This window comes from Glossina fuscipes, unplaced genomic scaffold, assembly GCF_014805625.2.
Source record: "Glossina fuscipes isolate IAEA_lab_2018 unplaced genomic scaffold, Yale_Gfus_2 0, whole genome shotgun sequence".
In the NCBI taxonomy this organism is placed as follows: Eukaryota; Metazoa; Arthropoda; class Insecta; order Diptera; family Glossinidae; genus Glossina; species Glossina fuscipes.
The window spans coordinates 15,791,429-15,810,423 of NW_023998414.1; the positions used below are offsets into that span (position 1 = coordinate 15,791,429).

Sequence of the window (18,995 nt, forward strand, 5' to 3'; positions counted from 1 at the left end):
GACGCATGGTATGTGGCACATGAGCTACAACGTTTAGTTTTTATACGTGGCCAAGCGAAGCAAGTTTGCTTCAGGTAGAAGAACGTATATTTCTGGTAGTGAATGGGTTAAGAGATTTTTATTTTTTTTAATAAATTTTGAACCAATTACACTGCCTACCATAGAGCTCCCTAAATTAAATATACCATTATATAATGTTGTTCAAAAATTATTATTTTTTTTTTAATACTTGAAAATACGCACTTAATAATCGCACCAAATACTGTTATTGGGTTACCTTTCCTTCCATCCAAACAAAATTGTGAAAAAACGGCTTTTTAAGGCTGTTACAGTGGGCTCACCTCTTACCGTAGACCCATATTTTACTATATCAAGCGATTCACAATCATTTTCTGGATCGATTTAAGCATGCCTGTCCACCTGTTCACCTCTCTGTCTGATGTCAGTCCCCCTGCTTTTATGCTCAAGCCATGGAAAGTAATTTTCAACATAGTAAGATGAAAAATTCCATAGCAACATCATTGGCTCAAGAACCAACCTTACTGAAAATGAGTTAGATAGGCTAACTTTTCCCCCCACTCTCCCTTTAAAGGTATGTTCGATTTGATGCTTGTTGGCAACAGTTTAAGTTCGCCAATCAAAGGTGTAAAAATTTGATCCTCTAGGACAATTTTTAGAACTTCCTCTTCTTCAATTATATGTTTAAACGGAATTGGCTTTTATTATATATAGAATTACTGCGATAATTGTAAACTGAATAGGCCCGTTTCTCGGATCTCTCCCCACATATCTGCTCTCATCAAATGCAAATCTGGAAAAGATGTCATATAATGGTGTCACATGCTGTCACATAAATGACAGAAAAGTTTAATGTTTAGCGCTTTATAATGAAAGGGTGTGGGTGGAGAGTAATATGATCTTTAGCAAGAAAATTAACTCATTTTGATTACGTCGGTTCGTGTCTTGAATCCTTTCATATGAGCGGTCTTATCGAAAGTGTCCTTTTATATGGAAACAGACTATAGATTTTTATGCTTTATGAAGGGAAAAAGTAACGAACTGTCTTGGGTGTGTAATGTTTGTATAACATATTTGATTTTTTTGAGATAAATTAACAGAATCAATGGTTGCAATACGATAGCACGCCATGTCACTCAGCCGCCGATCGAATAGCAAGAACAGATATAAAATTTGATGAGAAGCCAACTATATAATGACGATCTTAAGATAATTATAAAATATGTCGGATTTCATTAATAAAACGACTGGCTGTTATTTTGATTAACTTTGTCTTGACTGAAGTGGTGAAGCTTAACAAAGGATTTTTATTTCGATGAACATTATGACATACTATGTACCTTATAAGTTTAGAGTGTTTAGCATAATGATGACTATACTAAGTAATTTGTTCGGTGCGTTAGGTGTTAATCCAAAATCGATCCAGTACACATTGTAAAATAATTTTTCAAAACTACATCAAGGAAAGCATACTTAAAGCATACATTGTGCGTAATACACACGGTTTTATTGCCACACTACTCTTGCCGTTAGTTGAGCTAAAAAAGTGAATTTTATATTTACTTTGAAAAGCTGAAGGAAATGAAAATTAACCAGAAAACACGTTTTCAATATTATATGCATACATATATATGAATGAACTTGTAGTCTTGTATAAAGCGAAAGCACAAAGTAATCAAAATGAACTTATCCGTCACACGCGTTCGCACCAAAGTGAAAAAAGTAAAATGGAGAAGTGAAGAACAACATGTAATGAAAAATACAAATGTTAAAAAGAAGTCTTGTATCATGTAGTAAATTATCAAAGTACAGAATAAAACAAATACAGGAAAGAAGAAAGTAAAAAAAAAAAAAAAATATTTCACTCTCCGATGATAGTCTTGAGCTACGAAAATGTTTTTAAATGTACGTGCACGTATTCAAATTACTTTGCATGCATGCATATGTGTTACATGTGTTACTGTATAGCCAATTGTTAATAAGCTTTTACATATGTTTTTTCTCTTTTATTCACAAGAGAATGTATTTCGATTCCTTTCATTTTTATACACGATTACTGCAATAAATATGTTTGGCATTTTACATCACTTTTTTGAGGGATTTTGATTTGTGGCCTTACGCTTCTCGCCTCGTCGAAAAATATGAACAAACAGCAAGAAAGAAGTTATATTCGGTTCCGGCCGAAACATTTGATGCTCATCATTAGCCCGTCTACGATATACTATATATATTTATATGATTGCAAACTCATTCATTCGGTGTATCGATTGTGTAAGGTATCACATATATCGTACAGCGTGCACATATTTCAAACTATACCATTGGGACGATGAGTAAATTCTCAGATGTCGGATGGAAATGTGAAATTTTGCCTCTGAAAGTACTATATTTACCCATGACGTAATAGTACAAACCGAACACTACAGTGTTTTACAAATTTGAAAAAAAAAAGAAAAATAAGTTTAACAAATGCGTCCTATACGGTCTATTTGTTTGTTCAAGTCCAAAGATATTAAAGCGGAATCGTGACGGGATATCAATTGTGGATGCGTTACAATACTTTAAGCATAAAGCACTTCGATGAAGGACGAAGTCTATCCATTGATGCTGAATATTCACGATGCATCTATTTGAGGGGAAACCATAGATTTGACGAGCTATTAGCAACAAATAACGGGAGCGAACAAGAAATCCGACGTAGCATGCTATCAGTTGAAATATCTTAAGATTTCCAACTGGAGAACGTCCGGCTCTATGTTGCACATGAACATTAAACTGGAGTGTATAACCCTGTGTCTTGTATTTACCAGATGTTAGCCTTTCCAGTTCCAAGTAGGACTACCTTTCATCACTCACTTATCTTATCTGTAAAGTTGGAAATGAAGTCTTTTCACTCTCCTGTTAGTGCGCGAACTGGCAGTAGTATATGGGCTATTGTCCAAAGAACGGTCAGTCTCCTTCTTGGCTTGTCATGGCGTCTTCACTGATGATTGATGAATACTATCCGCAAAGCTTGGAAATTCTAAATTGATATCAATTGACAAATAAATGGAGAGATGTTCGCAAGTAGATTCCCGTATTGCCACTAGTTAAGACAGCACTGAGGCCACTGAAGTATTTCAATTTTTATTTTTTTTCATTCTTATTATATATTAATCGATTTAATTGTGTTAGTTAGGAAAAAAGTTAATAAAGAAAACATATTCGTCTTTGTAGCTCATTTACAATTTTGAAACAACCATACTATATATCCTAGATAAATATTAATTAACCTTGTTTGATATTCATAAATATTCCCTCTTCCGTTTAATTATTTTCATTATTTGTTGTGGGTGCACAGACTTCGCAAGGTCTGTTGATTTTTTTCCTTCTGCTTAAGTTTTGTGAGAAGAATCCTTACTTAAATAAAAATTTGAATAATTCCTTACCACAGTAATCCACTTACTTTTCATATCTATCAGATGTATGCCATGTGATGCACTGCTCCATATTTTGCGAGTATAATTACACGGTATACCACATGCATTAGACTATACATAAAGTTTATCTGGGTGTACATAATACCCAGAAGGACTTAAGATGGACACTTTCATCCTTTTCTATACCAATCGATTCGAACTCATTTTCTGCATTTTCCATCTGTCCATCTGTCTGTCGGTCTAGTGTCTGTTCGTGTATCCATATTTGTGACCATGTGAAAGTATTGCTTGAATCGTTAATGACGACTGTTGCAAATTGCAACACTGCTAGCTAAAAAGACATGGTTAACAGCTATTCCGTAGATTAATTTGGTGTGAAAAATTTGAATCAAACGCTCCAGTTTTTTAACCGCTTCCCGTATAAAGGATTCCCATTTTATTTTTGATATTTTAGAGTGAAAATAGTACCACAGTAGTTTGTTTATTTGATGTAAATATCAACTGTACTAAATTTGGATTTGATAGGTCTCTTCATTTGGACTCCGTGCCATATAGGGCTTGTCATGAAAAATAAACCTATATATGACAGCAAACTTTGGCCTTAAGTACTTTGTAAAAAACTTGGTAAAAAGTAGTAATAATATCTTTGCTATATGAGTTGACCACATCAGCTTCTGATTGGTATCCCCTGCCAATAAGGGTAAACATACTTTCATTGAATTGTATTATCTACCAGTTTCAGTTCAACTAATTAACTACTTTCATAATATTTTTTAGCATTTCTCCAGCATTTTTATTAAACTTATGTAAAACGTATGCATTGAATGCTAATTATTTAATATCTTTTATATATATTAAATTATTTAATAATTATTAATAATATATATATTTAATAATTTAATTGTCAACTATCGATACACTGCTTCTCATTTACCATTGGGACAGGGATAAAAAGTGCGGTAATCGGAAATTTTTGGTATAAAAGACGTACGCGTAAAAATCTGTAGTTGTCTGTAGTCGTGGAGATGGGCTTTTGTGTGTGTGTGTGTGTGTGTGTGTGGTGGGGAGGGGGGGAGAGCACGTGTTTCGTTTTTGGTTATTAACACCTTTGCATGTAGAATTTAAGTCTTTCGACTTTAAGCATTTTTTTGTTTTCTTGCTGGTCACACACTTCATATCTCTTCCTTTTTTTGGTCAATAACAAAGCTACACGACAAAGAAGTAAGAAAAATCAAAAAGAAGTGGGACGGTACCCCTTATCAAATTTGCAATTTCTTTATTCTTATAGAGAAGAAAACTCGTTAACCAGGAGATAAGATGCAATACGTACGTAGACAATCGCCTCGTCTAGGCTACTGATTGTAATCTTTCTTCTCGCTGGCGGAGATAGACGCCGAGTATAGCAAATAAAGATTATAGTCAAGAAGGTGCGTGAATCCCAGATACCCTTCACTTTCATTATTATATTTTACACCACTTGTGATATATGGGAGATCGATCCATATTTTATTATTGATCTAGGCTTGCCTGTCCATGTGTCTGTGTTGCTTTATTGTGTATCGACAGCCCAAGCACGAATGCTATCCAAAATGGTTCGAATTGGATCACTTTTTCGAAAATTTCCCAGTTAAAGTCTTTCTATGAACAACCACATTAAACGAAGTGGTTGAGGGCAGTTGTCCAATACCATATTTTTACTTGCTTTAAGTATTAGTGAAAGTAATAAATTCATTCTTACTTTTAACTTTGCAATGATCCCATGCCATAGGATCGATACTCTTCATATTAACGTTTGTTGCAATTTTTTAGTTGTTTGCAAAAAAATTTAAATTAAAAAATTTTTTCCGTTGCTTCACTGCCCTGTTAAGGAGGTTTTAGCTTATTCACTTTCAAGTTTAATCTACCGGTTGAGCATTAAATATGTTTCAGTATTCTATTTTAATTTTCGCCAACTTATTTGGTTTCATCGACACCTAGACGGAACAACACACTGATACAAATAAGTAAGTTGAGATAATTTAAGTATATAACGTGTAATATATCTTTAAATGAAACACTTTTTATTACCTTACTTGGGTCCCTACAAACGAAGTAATAAATCGAAGCCACTTCTGATGATATATGTAAAAACGCAACTCTTATTATGAAAGATAGCCAAGATTAAAGTCGATTAAAAAGAAAAAACAAGAATGAACGGCTTGTAAAAAAATTCTAATAGGATTAAAATGAAAGATTGATCGAAACGGTCGTGGAAAAAATTGCAGAGAAAAGTATTGTATATATATATATTTTTATATATGTTTATATGTATTGTATGTACATATATTTAGCTGTAAACGCCCATATCTATGTATATATATATGTGTCTATGTATATATATATACATATACATAAGGAATTATTACGAAAAAGCCCTTAATCGGTTTAGATGATATTTTCAATAAAAAGTTTTAATAGAAAAGCAATGAATAAATGGGAACAATATATTGAACGTACATGAAAAATGGCATAAAGGCATAAAACGAAAATGTGGATCACTTCTGTACTGAATAATTACCACATTTCCGAGTGTACTATTCTATTACTGCGTTTCATAATATATATCATGTGTTCTATGGGGTTGAGTGATTTGGAATGAACCGTTTCGAAACTTGAAAGTGACACTTATTGATTTATTCTCGCCCGTGCTAAATCATTTAAGATAACTGCAAACGTCTTGATTAGTGCACATTGCTATTTAAATCTTACTAGTATAAGCTCTTTAATCACTCACAATCGAACGAAAAAGTTTTCGCAGGCGATCGTCTGGTAGCTAAAATTGTAGACGAGTGTAAAGCGTAATTGTATTGCTAAGAATGGTTTAAGGCATCGGTTATAGACGCTTAAAAGAGTAAAATAACAAATCGCGTTTCCAAAAAAACATTTCCAGGGCATATAAATTTAAGAAATACAGGTTCCAAGTCGTTTTACGAAACTCGGTTTGATACAATTGATAAAAAAGCCTCTTAATTGAAAGCTAAATTTTCAATATTAATACACAATCTTCATAAAATAATGTCACCTATTGTAGAATAGCGCCATCCATTGCACACTCACCATATACATAAGCATCTATGTAAGCATAGCTTAAGAATGGTGGAAATAGTGGACAATACGTAAGCTTCTTCTTCTTTTTCTTCTTTCTTTCTCTCTTAGCTACTAGAATATATTGTACTACAGTATAGTGCATTTTGTACTGAAATATATTGTACTACTACAGTGTAGTGTATTTTGTACTGAGATATATTGTACTACAGTATAGTGCATTTTGTACTAGAATATATTGTACTACTACAGTGTAGCGCATTTTGTACTGAAATATATTGTACTACAGTATAGTGTATTTTGTACTGAAATATATTGTACTACTACAGTGTAGTGTATTTTGTACTGAGATATATTGTACTACAGTATATTGTATTTTGTACTAGAATATATTGTACTACTACAGTGTAGTGTATTTTGTATTGAAATATATTGTACTACAGTATAGTGTATTTTGTACTGGAATATACTGTGCTACAGTATGGTGTATTTTGTACTGAAATATATTGTACTACTTTATAGTGTATTTTGTACTGGAATATATTGTACTACAGTATAGTGTGTTTTGTACTGAAATATATTGTACTACAGGATAGTGCGTTTTGTACTGGAATATACTGTACTACAGTATAGAGTATTTTGTACTAGAATATATTGTACTACAGTATAGTGTATTTTGTACTGGAATATATTGCACTACAGTATAGTGTATTTTGTACTGAAATATATTGTACTACAGTATAGTGTATTTTGTACTGGAATATATTGTACTACAGTATAGCGTATTTTGTACTGGAATATATTGTGCTATATTAAAGTATATTGTACTAGTACTATACTATACTTTTACTATACTAGTACTGTGCTATGCTATGCTATACTATACTCACACCCATTTTTCGCTAACATATTATATTTCAAAAGATCTTTAGAAGTAGTTTCCGAAAGAAAAGTTTGAACTATTTTTGCTCATTCGATAGGTGCTTTCATATAGATTCACATGATATAGGTGAATATAGGCGACATTTTCTAGTTTCGCCGCAATAGAGTCTCAAATTTTGGTGTTTTTCCATATCCGTTTTTCGCTAACATACCAAATTTCAAACATCGGCAGAAATAGCTTCCATAAGCAGAATTTGAATTTGTTTAGTTTTTTTGACAGGTATTTTCATATAGATTCATGAAATGTCCACAAATATATTTTGGTTTTTTTAATACGGGAGGAGTGGACTTTCAAATCTAACTATATGTTAATTGTAATTATTTAGCAGAGCTTCGTTAAGTCGTTATCAGAATTTTCTTATTGAAAATGGGACGTGTCTTTGCTAGTTAAATTCGAATTTATTTTCACACCCTTATTATTCGATAAATCCATTTTGATATTATTTGTTAAGTGTCTCTCATTTCGAATGTGTTCTGTCTGGAAGTTTTTTGTTCGTTGGAAATTCCGCAAAGACCCAAACAAGTAGCGGATCTCAGGTATTCACTTCAATTCAATTTAAGCAGGATACAAACTCTTTCCCTCTGGAGTAGTGGGGTGTTGGTGTATAAGCTAAATGAAGAATGAATGGCATGAAAATGAAAGTATATAAAGACTTCTTTAAGCTAGAATTTATTGCCATCTGTGTAGTTTTACTAAAAGCCCAGCATTTTAAGTACAAGCACGTTGACATATAAGTTGATAGAATTTTCCAAGAATTCTCGTTACTAAATAGAAAACTTTTTGCGAAAATTTATAATCAAAAAGGGAAAAAAGAAAAAACTCCGAACACTACATTCTTTTTTTCGAAATATTTAGAAATAATCTCGAAAGAAAGTTTTTAATTCTCTTAAAACCCTCGCAGAAAAACAACAATTGTTTCGATTCATTAAGTGTGAAAAACACTACGTCTGACTTCTATTTTGTTCTTCCTTTTTTTTTTTCTTTTTTGACTGAGATGTTCATAAAAATGAGAAAATATCTCTCAATATTTAGAGCTTTATAACAATAGACTGTTAGTAAATAATGGCAACAAACCCTCACAAAAATTGGGTAACAAAAAGAAAAAAAGCAAAAAAAAAAAAAAAAAAAGTATATATATATATAAAATAATTATATATAGAAAAGAAGAAGAAATGAAAATGAAACTTATCTTCATTTATAGAATGAATGAAATTATTTAATGTGGAAACTGATAATGATGATGATAGTGTGATGATGACGACAAATTCTACAACAATTAAACGTTCTTTGTAAAATTAGCCTCATATATAACTAAGCACAAAGTAAAGGAAACAATAGCGAAACCTCTCTCCCGTACATGCACTCAACACCATTATAAAAAAAAAAACGTAGCATAAAAGAATACCGTCTCTTAAATGAAAGAATGCTGGCTGGTTAGTTAGTCGGTTGGTTGTATGTTTGTATTCTTTAAACTTTAGAATGAAAAAAAAAAAAAAAAACAACACGAAAGAAAATTACAACGGAAATGAAAACCACAAATACTCGAGTACACAAGTGCTAGTTAAACTGAAAGGAAATGTTTAAACGGATGCATTAAGAGCAAAACTTTATTTACCAAGAATTGAGGCAAGCAGCCAGGTACACTATAACTAAGTATTCCTTTTTTTTCTTTCCCTCTCTCTCCCTCTCTCTCATTCTCACCCATTAAATACTGGCTAATGAAAACTATAAAAATTTCTTTTTCATGTCGGTCGGCGTATGTTTAAACGTAAGTTTGCATTTGTTAAGTAGTTTAAGTAGATTAATATGGTTTACTACACATATTTACTTAAAATTATAGTTTCGCAAGGTTTACTAATGTCTCTACTAATTAATGTTTACTTAGACAATTTGTTGCAAGAAATTTCTACAGTTTTGTCAATCTTATTGCATTTCTGCATTCGTTATAATATTAGTTATATGAAGGAAAAAATTCGATCTTAGCGCGATACACCTTATCGACAACATCACCTTAATCTTTTTGTAAATTGATTTTTTATGGAAAGTATTTCAACAATTTTTTAAAATTTTTCCTATATCTGCAACAGTTCATATGAATTCCATTGCAATTCAATTAAGGAGGTAATGTTTGGTCGATAGGATCGAGAGGGCTTTAAATTATTGGATACCCCATCGCAGTTGTGTAGATGCGTGCAAATTGTGCTGGCTGGTTGCAGAACGCACGCATTAATGTACCTGAGTGGGAGTGATTCACACTGTGAAGATACTGCACTGTCGCCTTGGATTGGGAACTCGTTTTGCTTTACCTGAAATTTCCTGATGTATATATATATATAAAAATATTCTAGGCCCAAATGTCGCGCGGCTTAATACTTTTTGATGGCGGATGTTTATGTTTTCGATGAGTGTTTGCAACACAATCTCACAATATTATCAAATTTCTATATATGGTCCTAAATGTGATGACCAAGCGTCATGTTTTTGGCATTCTCTGATCCTATTTTTATTATTACAACCTGACAGCAGACACTTCAAAACAATATCAAAATTATTTTTTTGTTGTAACATCATACAATTTACCGTTACATGACAATGTGCGATAAGGGATCTTGCTTAAATCAAGCCGGCGTTCGTCCTTTCATCGAAGTGAAATCGTAAAACATGACGTGGAAAAATTTCCCAAAAATTTGCTTGAGAGAAATAAAATTGTTGCTATGAGAATTTTGATTTAGTATCTGTTTAGAAGTTTGCGAACGCATTTTCAAAGTGACAAAAAAAAATGCAATGACTTTATTAGCAATAGTTTGCAAGTTAAAATAAAATAAAAGTGAAAAAAGTATTTTTGAATTATTTTGTTAGCGCTTTTAATGCAAATCTTCTAGATATGAAATTTTCTTCAAATGTCTTATTTATTTCACGAAATAGTGTCGTTTTTTCAGTTTTTTTTTTTTTTTTTTTTTTTTTTATAGCGCTATATATGTTATGAGGCAGTACTAAGAATTTAATTGGTATGATTTGGAAAACTTTAATGCAATATAAATATAAATTGCATAAAATAGAATTTATCTCTTACAGGCCATAAAATATCATGATATTTAAATGTGAGATAGGAAAAACTTGCGAAAATAATTTTATAAAAAAAGTTGCAAGCAAAGGAGACGAAAATTTCCGGCTTCTTGATGAAAACTTTGAAGCGCTCTATGTCCTTTCGGTAAGTAAATGAAATACGTTTTAATTCTTTATATATTTATTTATTTATTTATTTATTTATTTATTTTTTTTTGGATTTCATTCTCTTTACGGGCTTGGCTCTTTTGAATGTGCGAAAACATGCTTTTGAGGTTCCCCATTGAATTTTTCTTATTATTTCTTGTTCGTCTGCTTTTTGTATTCAATTAAAATTTTATTTTTTATTAAAAAATTTTTAATATCTTCCTGAACATTAGAAGAACTTTTAAGAATTTTAGTTATATTCGTTTATGCAAACACAAATTACAAACATAAATCACATGATAAGTGACACTTTTGATGTCTTCAAAAAGAAAATATTTTCCCTCAAAAAACTTAGTTTCCTACTTGTGTCGGCCAAGCACTTGCGTGCTTCATTTTGAATAGCAGGCAACGACAAGGAGAGCAAACGCAAGGGAAGAAGTATAAGAAAATGCATTTTCTTGTCATTGTTTAACATGGTCATCACTACAATGTAGCATCAACATCATCATCATCATCACCATTATCATCATCATCATCATCATCATCATCATCATCATCATTACCACCACAAATATCGTTAACGTCACCAGCATTGCTATTCTATGGCTTTTACTACTAGTACTACTACTACTACTACTACTATTGCTGCTACTACTACGACAACTACTACTAATATCACTGCTCTTGTAGCTGTTGCTACTGCTATTACTACTGCTATTGCCAGCTGCCATCATAGTAAGTGACTGTAAATATTCACTTGTGTAATTTAAAAAAATAGAAAAATATTTTATTTTTTTTAAGATAATATGTAAGAGAGCAGAGGCAAAACTTTTAAAGAATTTCTTTTCGTGTTGTTGCGCTCGGTTGTAAGTGCATTTTATGAGCATCAGCCAAAGTGTGGTTAAATTTTATCGTTATTTCTCTCTCGTCTACTTAATTTCTTTGAGAAAGAAGCAAATGAAAATAAAGGTATTTAAGAAAGTAAAAGGAGAAGAATACATTGTATGTTCTTGGACGCTCGTTGCAACTGTTGAAAACTGCTTGATTTCGTTGTATAGCTTTCATTCACGTGAAGGATGTATTTTATTTTCCGAAAGTTTTCAGTCTTCTTTTTTTTTTTATATTTTAATATTTTTAGTACTAGTAGCAAAATGATTGCATTTATAATGTTTAGTGGTTCTTGACGCTGCATTTAGTGGCCAGTCAAATGGCTTTTAGTTATACGTGCATGGGAACATTTAAGTGGCTTTTGATTGTTGATATTAAATGAATCTCCACAGAAATATATTCTTTTTGCAGGTGCCGGTTGTTTTGATAAAATAAATATAACGCTACTATACTATAATTATTGTTTTATTTTTTCTTCTCACTTATTTATTTGCGGCATTTACTAGCGAAAAAATAAATGAAAACAATATAGAATCTACAGAGAAATAATTGAGGGGCAAATGCAATTTAACAAATTTCAACGCACTTAATAGCTACACATAAATTTTGCGAATAGAATTGCGTTTTACTTTATCCCTGTCGTGAAAAGGCTTGCATGTATTTTCTATGTAATTTGAAGCGATTTTTTTGTTTTTTCCAAAAGTAACGGGTACAAAAAGTTTTTCAAACCATTTGCAACAGTCGGGAATACATTTGGACATTTCCACGACGTAAAATGCTTACAAATAGATAATCAAAACTGAATTGAATTCAAAGACACGAAAAGAATTTTAGAGGTAGCCCATTATACAACCCCATCTATTTACAGTTTCTTCGCATCGTTCTTTAAACGCTTACCTTGTTACCTTGCACAGTTATTTTTAAATGATTTTCTGTTTAATTTACTTAAATGATCTCTTAAATATTCAAGAGGGATATCTAAAAGGTTTTATGAGAAGCCGATGTCTTTATACTAAAAAAGACGATTATCTGGCTTGTTTTTTCGAACTACGCGTATCCCTAAATAGATTGCGCTTTAATTACAGCAAAAAACTCATAAGAACTTTCTCTAGCCTTATAGACGGTATTTGATGAGTGCTTTTAGGAAAGTTTGTACGAATGTATACAACCCCGACGTACTTTGAGAGAGAGCTATTTTTTAGTATACCGTCTGTTCATCTGCCCATCTGCCGATGTCTGCCCGTGTATTTTCTCGAAGTCGTAATTTTCTAGGTTTTCTAGTGAGATTCGGTGCACTGACATGTTTTTGCCGAAGAACGAATGCTATTGAGATTGCTTGCATTAAGCGAAGTGTCCTAACGTTTCTATTTGTTTGAAACCAATATTTTCGAATCTATTGCTCCCAAGTTTTTCAAGAAAAAATAAAAACTGTAGCCAAGTTCTCCTGAAAAAGAAAAGCAAAAGTTGTGCCAAACATGCATAAAAAAACAAAAATACCCGAATGCATTGATCATTGATCTTGCGTCACTAAATCCGAAAGAATGATTCGTAACTTTGTGCTCACTATGTAACATTACCCTATTATTAATATTTAGCCTTTGTACCAGTTCAACTTCTGCTCTTTTGATGTGCATTTTTCTGCTAGGAAGTGCTTGTATCAACACTTGAAACAATTTGTAAAACGGAGAAGCGATATCAGCTGAATTGAAGGGGGCTTAATATTCCCATATGATTATTTAATATTTACTCCTAAAGTGTCTTCATTTCTATTATTTTACTTTTTTCTTTCGCTTCTTTCTTCGATTTTGTATAACCAGCACTCGGTCCAAGTTGAACCTCGCTATCTCGCTATATATATATATAAATCGAATTTAATTGCTTTAAATGAGTTTTGGAGCTTACATGTTTAATTGCATGAATTTTATTGATGAGTGATTTCAAATAATTTGTAAGATTCCGTTTTCGATGCCCTTAACAGTAATCAACATTAAAATAGTTCGATAAAAAAAAAAAAGTGCTCGCAATTATAGGGTATTTAAATCAAAGCGGGTGTGATATCGAGCGCCAGTTTTGATTGTCAGTGAACGTGCAAAGGATGTGTTTGAATTTTCTTTTTTCAGATCATAAAAGGGAGCATTAAAAATGAAAACCTATTTCGTAAAAGTCCGCCACCTCTACGAAGAGATAAACAGTGCGCAAACTAATGAAGAAGTTTCCTGCAACGAATAATAATAAAAGTCAAGCGAGAGCAACATGTAATAACGAACCCGACATTTGTTTGCTACGTTTTATATTTCGACATTAGCGGTAAACTCTCACCTCAAAACCTTAAGTGATGAAAAGTAAACGAACTATGCCAATAACGTGCAAAGCAGACCATAATTGAACTAGCAAGAGCTCCATAGCCTATGGCAAAGTTCGCACTGGCGTCCAAGAAAATTAAGTTACGTGGCATAGTGAGTTTTAAAGGCAATTGCTTTAAAGATTTAAACGAACGCATCTAATAAATACTGAGAAAGAAAATAAAAAACGCTATACCGTGTTTGTAGGCGTGCGTGTTGGGAAAGATGTAAAAAAGTGCAAAATGATGGAATAACGCTTAAAAAAAGGAGAAATATTCTATTAATTGGGCTGTCTTTTAAACCCTTTTGCCCATTTCGCATGCATTTTAGCTCACTACGATATTCGATATGAACTTGAAATGCTCTTTGTTCGTTTTTGGCAATTTGAAAGTCACATAAATTCACAGAGCAAGCAAACGCTGGATAGGGCCAGACCCTTTCTTATTCAATCACATTCACTCCCCAATGAAAAATGAGCGACTTTAATACGCGCCCGCGCGAATATATATATACACGCAAAAGTCAGATAAATTATTGCAACACTTTTGCAATGTTCTTTTATATAGAGTAAGTACACTTGGTTACCACGGAGTGAAAATGTTAAAAAGTTCATAAAACATTTTCAAGTGCTTAAATATAATAAAATTCTTCAATATTTCAAAAAAAAACTTATAGATTTCTATTTTTCTGATTTGAGGAAATTTTTTAGGAAATTTTACGATTACATATAAAAGTTGATGGGAAAATTCATTGAGTTTAAAAGCGATTTCTGTTAGAGTTCTTTGAAGCATTTTTTCAAGTCTTCTCAACACAATTGCTTTGTTTATGGACATTGGATTTTTCTTTTACACTTTTCCAATAAAGGAAATTCCTGGGAGTATGTAACTTTAACTTCTTCACTGTTTACGTACTCAAGTGCTTAATTAGAGCACTTTATCTTTCCACTTATTATCTTAATGGTTACTAAACACTTTATTATACTATTATTTTGCTGACTTTCTCTTGTTCACTTATCGCTTTAATTATTGTTCGGGGTCGATAGAAAGAAATATCAACTTAAGTGACAATTAGATAATTACGATTTCTGCCTTCGTATAAATACTTGGACATGTAGGGACTTTTAATGGTCATCCACTGTAAGTGTGTAAGAAGCAAGCTCATCATGTTTTCTCGTATTTTATTGTTTTTCATTTATTTTAAAACCTTGTCCGAATACATAATGGCTAATATACTTTCATTTTTTTTTCTTTTTTTTTTTTCTTAATTTACTTTATACCTTACGGCAACAAATGTGTCAAAGCATATTAAATATGTATGGAAAGTAATTGATTACAGAGTTTAAAGCAAAATTTCTATAATATACAAATAAATTACGCACTTACCACATCTATAATTTGCATTAGGGTTAAACCGAAACTTAATTGCAGTGGATCGGATTCATTAACAACGGGTCGTTCTAAACTATTGTAATTATCTAAAAGTGCATGAAGTAAACGTTTCTCATGAGGACCCGCTGTAGTAACTGCAATAAGAGAGGGAGAAGAAAAATATATGTTAAAAAAATGTATTATTATTATGATTATTACTATTTTTATTTCTTAAATACATTTTAAATTTTATATAAAATGCACGTGAAATGAAATCAAAAAAAAAAAAAAAGAAAACCAAAGTTAAAGCTTGAATATATTTCTATATTATTTTTGTTCAGATGAAGTAATGCGCTTCCAAATATCAGTTAAATCAATTACAATTTGTGTGAAATTTTTAATTACGTCCATTTTTGAAAGACAGACATATATTAATTTTCTTATTCCATTTCCTGCATTCAGGAATACTTTTGAGAAGCTTTACATAATATTTACATAGAGGATTATTTATCGAGAGCGTAATAGTAGCAGTAGTAGTAGTAGTAGTAGTAGTAGTAGTAGTAGTAGTAATACTTTGCCTGAGCAAGCGCTCATATTTCAATTAGACGTATAGACCAACGCGAACAATCTGGCGCAAGAGAGGTATTTGTGTAAACTTCCCTCAACCTGCCAGTCAGTTGTGCAAATTGAAGGTAACGCATCTTTCCCGGCTACCTCTGGAATGGTTGATTTTTACGCAAAGTTTCACTCTAGTTAACGATCGGCTTTCATCCGCTATGCTTACAATTAACACGCACGTTGATGAATAAGAAAATATTTCTCCATAGTAAGTTTGCCACATCTGCCCTTCGAAATAGCCTGATATGTAAGATAAGTAGTTCATGGTTCTTTAAAAGGAAGCTAAACATATTTACCACTCTTTCTGACGAAGATCTTTGGAAGGATTGGATTCGAACATAATATAATCATGTTTGATTGGAAATACTTGTATAAATGAAAAAGAAGACCACATTCTAGGCATACCCGCCATAGAACCAAATATGTGTTTTTACTTCTCTTGTATTCCGTCTGTATATGTTGTTACAGCGGTAATTGGAAAGAAGATATAGAGAGATCAACGTTCAACTTGGATGTGGGAACATCGGGAAAGATTGCCACAAACTCGTGCGAAATGATTAAAGAATGAGTGGTTGTGGTAGCGCACCGTGCGTATATTTGTCTGATAAATTGACAGAACGTGTCTCCTGAATGCTGTAGAAATTTTCACTTTTCATATATTCGGCTGAATCGAAGTCTTTAGATTTGCAAATCAGCAAGGACAACTGAAAACATTAGAATCAGGCAAAGCCGGTCATTAAATTGTCTACACCATCAATCCTCGTAATAAAACTTTTCATTTCCTATTGTGGTAAATTAAATGCCATTCATGGGAATCGCATGTGGTGTCGAAATACAAATCGCTTACCAAATTGCTCTAATTACAAAATATTATAAATTCGATTTCTTTGCATACAAAAGCCTATTTTTTCTTAGAATCGCTCTATAGGGGCTGCGACATAAAAAAAAAAAAAGAGATGTACTTGATTCAACTTTGCTACACACTGTTGCTGTTTATGTCAAATTGCTTTTCGTAGAAATGGTTATATTAGCGAGGATTCAAAATATTCGTCCATTCGATTAAAAGCCGTTTGTGCTACAAACGTATATTAAGTTTGTGCGCATGTATGTAATACTCGGAAAAGTGTTGATGTGGATTCATCTTTTTTTTTTTGCATCGATCCAAGCTTGGCTGTCCGCCTGTCCGTCCATTTGTCTTGTTTTCTTGTGTTCGACCTATGGGCCGTAAGTTTTTAGAATTTCAATAAGGATCGGTGCACTGAAAATGGTTCGACCACTTCCTATATCCTTATTGTTTTCGAAAATTAGAGAGAGCGGTTTCATTTAAAAAAATTTGAAGTTAACTTGCTTCATTTGTATATGTGCTACTTTATATATGCACGTATGTGTGGAATGATATTTAGGCTATCATATATAATTGTACTTTTAAAAGCTTCGTATAAAAGAGCTTCAATAGAACATAAAACAGGTTTCGGTGCATGTTGCCGTGAATTATTTTACGAAGAAATATGAGAGAGGGGGTTTGTTAATTTACATATTACCTTCACTATGGGCGATAGGTATGCACGGCAGGGCTTTAACGCTTACGTTAATTGCCTTTAATTTTATTTATTTAATTTTTTTTTTTTTTAATTCTTTCGAAGTAACTTATTTATTATATTGCATTCGAAACGCGTATTAGACTTTGCGAAACATTTAATATTCACGCAATTACTTACTTATATGTAATCTCAATTATTTGTTTTTCATTGTTAACGTCATTATTATTTTTTGTTACGATTATCATTATCATTATCATTGTCACTATTTAAGTTACGAGCATTATCGAGGTGTTAACGACAACATTTTATGAAGCAGTCATTTGTCAATAATGAAAATGCGTTTGTAATCAAGGAAAGAGAAGAAAAAAAAAAACCACAAGAAAAAAAGGAAAAACAGAAACAAAACGAGCCATAATCATCGTAAAAAGTGAAAAACTATCGTTTCCACCAAGTGTAAGTAATTAGTGATAAAAATTTCAATTATAAAAATAATTTCCGAATTACAATCAATTACAATCGTTAGAAGCATAGCTAGTTGGTTAGCGGCAGCTCCATAAAATAATTTGATTGATTTTAATTTAGAGATATATCGCTGAAATACATATAACATCACGTTGAGCATTTTAATTGGAAATTCGTATAAATAAATTCGTGTAAAGAGGACATTTTTGCTGGACTAAAGAATCTTGAAGATGCAGAGTCCGTGTTATTCGAAAAGACAGAATTTTAAATTCAGTGCGGAATAAGAAGTTTTTGGACAACGGATCACCTTTTGAACAGCATAACTGCAAATTGTTCTTAAAAGAATTGCGTAAAAGAATATTGATTGATTGATGTATTGGTATATCTCTCTAAATTTTGAAATAGAATTTTATTAATGATACCTAACTGTTCATCCGATCTGCTAAGCAATTTAGTTGATGTGTTTATTTTCAATTTTTCTGCTTTTCAAAGCTCTCTTATGATTGATTGAGAACGTTGCGTTAAAACGAGTGGCTTAGCTACTAAAATAAAAAAATAAAAAAATTAAGAAAAAATGTGAAAAAATACGAAAACGAAGAAAAACAAAGCATATGATAAGCATTTTGAACGAATACACATTTTTATTTGGGCAAAAAAAAAAAAGAAAAGAAAAAATAATAATTTCTTATAACAGAAAGAAAATTCTGTTTATTATATCTTAAGCCGTATCCTTCAACGAATCTGTTTATAAAAAAAATGGAAGAATAAGAAATTGACCGAGTGTGTGTGGTCTTATGTGTTTACACTGAGATGTTGCGGAGAAAGCTCCCTGTTACGTTATTATCTTGTTTTCAATAATTATATTATTTGAGTTGTCAATGAAATACAATACACACTAAAATTTCTCCAACCTGTACTATCACGTAAACAGTAAATATTGAATATTTACCTACAAATTAATCAAATTGTTTATGTCGTATGCAAATACTTGGAGTTATTTGAATGCATACACACGCAATTACATTTCAATATACCTGGCTATAAATACATAGATAAATATCGACATGTATACAATGTGTGTATACATGCATCCATATATA

At 31.9% G+C, this 18,995-nt stretch overlaps 1 protein-coding gene across 1 annotated transcript in view; it reads right to left on the reverse strand.

Annotated features, from left to right (window-relative positions):
* Positions 1-15,178: 15,178 nt before the first annotated feature.
* The window catches only part of LOC119643508 (neuronal acetylcholine receptor subunit alpha-7-like), a 73,857-nt gene continuing 70,040 nt past the window's right edge, over positions 15,179-18,995 (reverse strand). Inside the window, exon 2 of the mRNA XM_038042870.1 lies at positions 15,179-15,429. Within this exon, the coding sequence (XP_037898798.1) occupies positions 15,278-15,429 (152 nt within the window). The 3' untranslated portion in view covers positions 15,179-15,277. The remainder of the gene's footprint in view (positions 15,430-18,995) is intronic.